This window comes from Vanellus vanellus (assembly GCF_965231255.1).
Source record: "Vanellus vanellus genome assembly, chromosome: 11".
Lineage (NCBI taxonomy): Eukaryota > Metazoa > Chordata > Aves > Charadriiformes > Charadriidae > Vanellus > Vanellus vanellus.
The window spans coordinates 3,080,344-3,082,790 of NC_138916.1; the positions used below are offsets into that span (position 1 = coordinate 3,080,344).

Consider the following 2,447-nt stretch of genomic DNA (forward strand, 5'->3'; position numbering starts at 1 on the left):
GGTGTCGGGCGGGTGCTGCAGGGCAGGGGACCTCCTCTCCTCTCCTCTCCTCTCCTCTCCTCTCCTCTCCTCTCCTCTCCTCTCCTCTCCTCTCCTCTCCTCTCCTCTCCTCTCCTCTCCTCTCCTCTCCTCTCCTCTCCTCTCCTCTCCTCTCCTCTCCTCTCCTCTCCTCTCCTCTCCTCTCCTCTCCTCTCCTCTCCTCTCCTCCTCCTTTTTTCATCATCCCCTTTTCTGCGGAGGAACCTCTCCCCGCGGAGGCTCTCGCCGGGGATTTTCCTCCCCGGGGACGGGGGGTAGGGGGGGAGGTTGCCAGGGCTGAGCCTTCGCCCCAAGAAGTGGATCTCCTGTCCGTCCCCCATCCCCCGGAGCCGGGGCCGAGGGGACATCGACCCTCCGCGATGTCCTCAGCACCGCCTACAGCGCCGAAACCACCGACTACGACGTGCGGGTGCTGCTGCGGTTTCCCCAGCGGGTGAAGAACCAGGGCACGGCCGACTTTCTGCCCAGCCGGCCCCGCCACAGCTGGGAATGGCACAGCTGCCACCAGTGAGTGTCCCCAAGTCCCCTCCATCGGCCCTCCTTTTGGTGGCAGTCTGAAGGCCGTTTTAATGGCGTTTCTCCTTTTTTTTTGGGGGGGGACACACATGACGCTTTGCTTTGAGATCTTTGATGGGGGGTGGGGTGGAGGTGGTGTCACCTCGCTTCACACCTGTGTCCCTAAAGCCACCAACTCCTGCAATTATGTCCCCAGGGAGGGAGCTGGCAAGCTGGTGTGGACCCAGGGTTGATGGGGAGCCCCCCCCCAAAATCACATCTGGGGAGGGGACGGTGCCGTTTAGGGGGGGAGGGGTGGAGGGGGGGATGTCACCCTGATTGCGTGCGTCCGTCCCCGTCCCCAGGCACTACCACAGCATGGATGAGTTCAGCCACTACGACCTGCTGGATGCCACCACGGGGAGGAAGGTGGCCGAGGGCCACAAGGCCAGCTTCTGCCTGGAGGACACCACCTGCGATTTCGGCAACCTGAAGCGTTACGCCTGCACGGCCCACACCCAGGTGCCCTTTCTTTTTTTTTTTTTTTTTTTTTCTGTTGGGGTGGGGGAGGAGATGCTCAAAGATCTCCTTGGGGTTCACCATCCCCTTTTCTCCCCGTTAGGGCTTGAGCCCGGGTTGCTACGACACCTACAACGCCGACATCGACTGCCAGTGGATCGATATAACGGACGTGCAGCCGGGGAATTACGTCTTAAAGGTGGCCATGGTCCTGGGGGGGAGACATTTTTTATTTTTTTTTCGTTTTTTTAGAGGAAAACATTCCCGATTTGGGGGGGGGGGGGGCTTCTCAACCATCGGGTTGCGGGACCACGCGCCGTTTTCGGTGCCAACCCTTTAACGTGGCTTTAGGCGCTGCTTGTGTGTGTGTGAGTGTCCGCCCCCCCCCCCCCCCCCCCCCAAATTAATTTTCAGGGGGGGTTTTCCTTCCCTTTCCCTCATTTTTAGGTTCAAGTGAACCCCAAATACATCGTCCTGGAGTCGGACTTCACCAACAACGTGGTGAGGTGCAACATCCATTACACCGGGCGCTACGTCGCCACCACAAACTGCAAGATTTCCCAGTAAGGAGATGTCCGTCTGTCCTTCTCTTGGCAAAAAAAAATCAAAAAAAAAATCAACCCAAAACCAGAGATGGGGGGGCGGGGGGGGAGGGGGGAGGGTCAGACCCGAGCGGTTTAATTCCTTTTCTCCTTCCCTTTATCCGTGTTTTCTGCATGAGCATCCAAAAAAAAAACCCAGCTGGATTTGGGCAGCGGTGGAGCTGGGGGTCGGTGTCTCGCTCCTTTCGGGGCGTTTATATTGAATTTCTGTGTTATTTTGGGGAAGGACTAAGCTGAGTTTCAAAAGAAACCACCCCACCCCCCCACCCCTTTTAAAATAACATTTTTTAAATGTCTTCCTAAGCGCATTCCCTAAACCTTTGGGGGTTTTTTGGGTTGGGTTTTTTTTTTTTTTTTTTTTTTCAGATCCTGATGGGAGCGGGGCCGGAGGGACGTCACCTGCCGCAGCCGCTGTCCTCATCTTGAGAAAAGTGCCCGAATTGGCTCCTCTGTCCCACCGGAGCCCATCAGCATCTCCTTGAGACATCCTCCCAACACCCAAAAAAAAAAAAAAAAAAAAAAAAAAAAATCCCCATTTCTTCACGTTAAAAGGAGGGGAAGCAAGAGTGACTCTTTGAAATATTTTTTTATACTTCACTTTTCTTTAACTTTTGGGTTTGGGGTTTTTTTTTGGTGTTTTTTTTTCTTTTATTATTTTTATTTTTTTTTTTTTCAATTTCCTAAGGAAAAGCCGTGCTGAGTTTTAGCTGGAATAAAGGTCAGGGGCCGGGAAACGCTGTATAAATGCTGTATAAATCCCATATTAGCAATAGAGAGCTCTGTAGTATTTAA

At 53.9% G+C, this 2,447-nt stretch overlaps 1 protein-coding gene across 1 annotated transcript; it reads left to right on the forward strand.

The window, feature by feature from the left end:
* Positions 1-226: 226 nt before the first annotated feature.
* Positions 227-2,447, forward strand: LOC309676273 (lysyl oxidase homolog 1-like). The gene is made up of 5 exons (XM_082488786.1): positions 227-546; positions 900-1,056; positions 1,157-1,252; positions 1,501-1,616; positions 2,022-2,447. The coding sequence occupies exons 2-5, from the start codon at positions 913-915 to the stop codon at positions 2,026-2,028; spliced, it is 363 nt and encodes a 120-aa protein (XP_082344912.1). The 5' UTR covers positions 227-546; positions 900-912; the 3' UTR covers positions 2,029-2,447.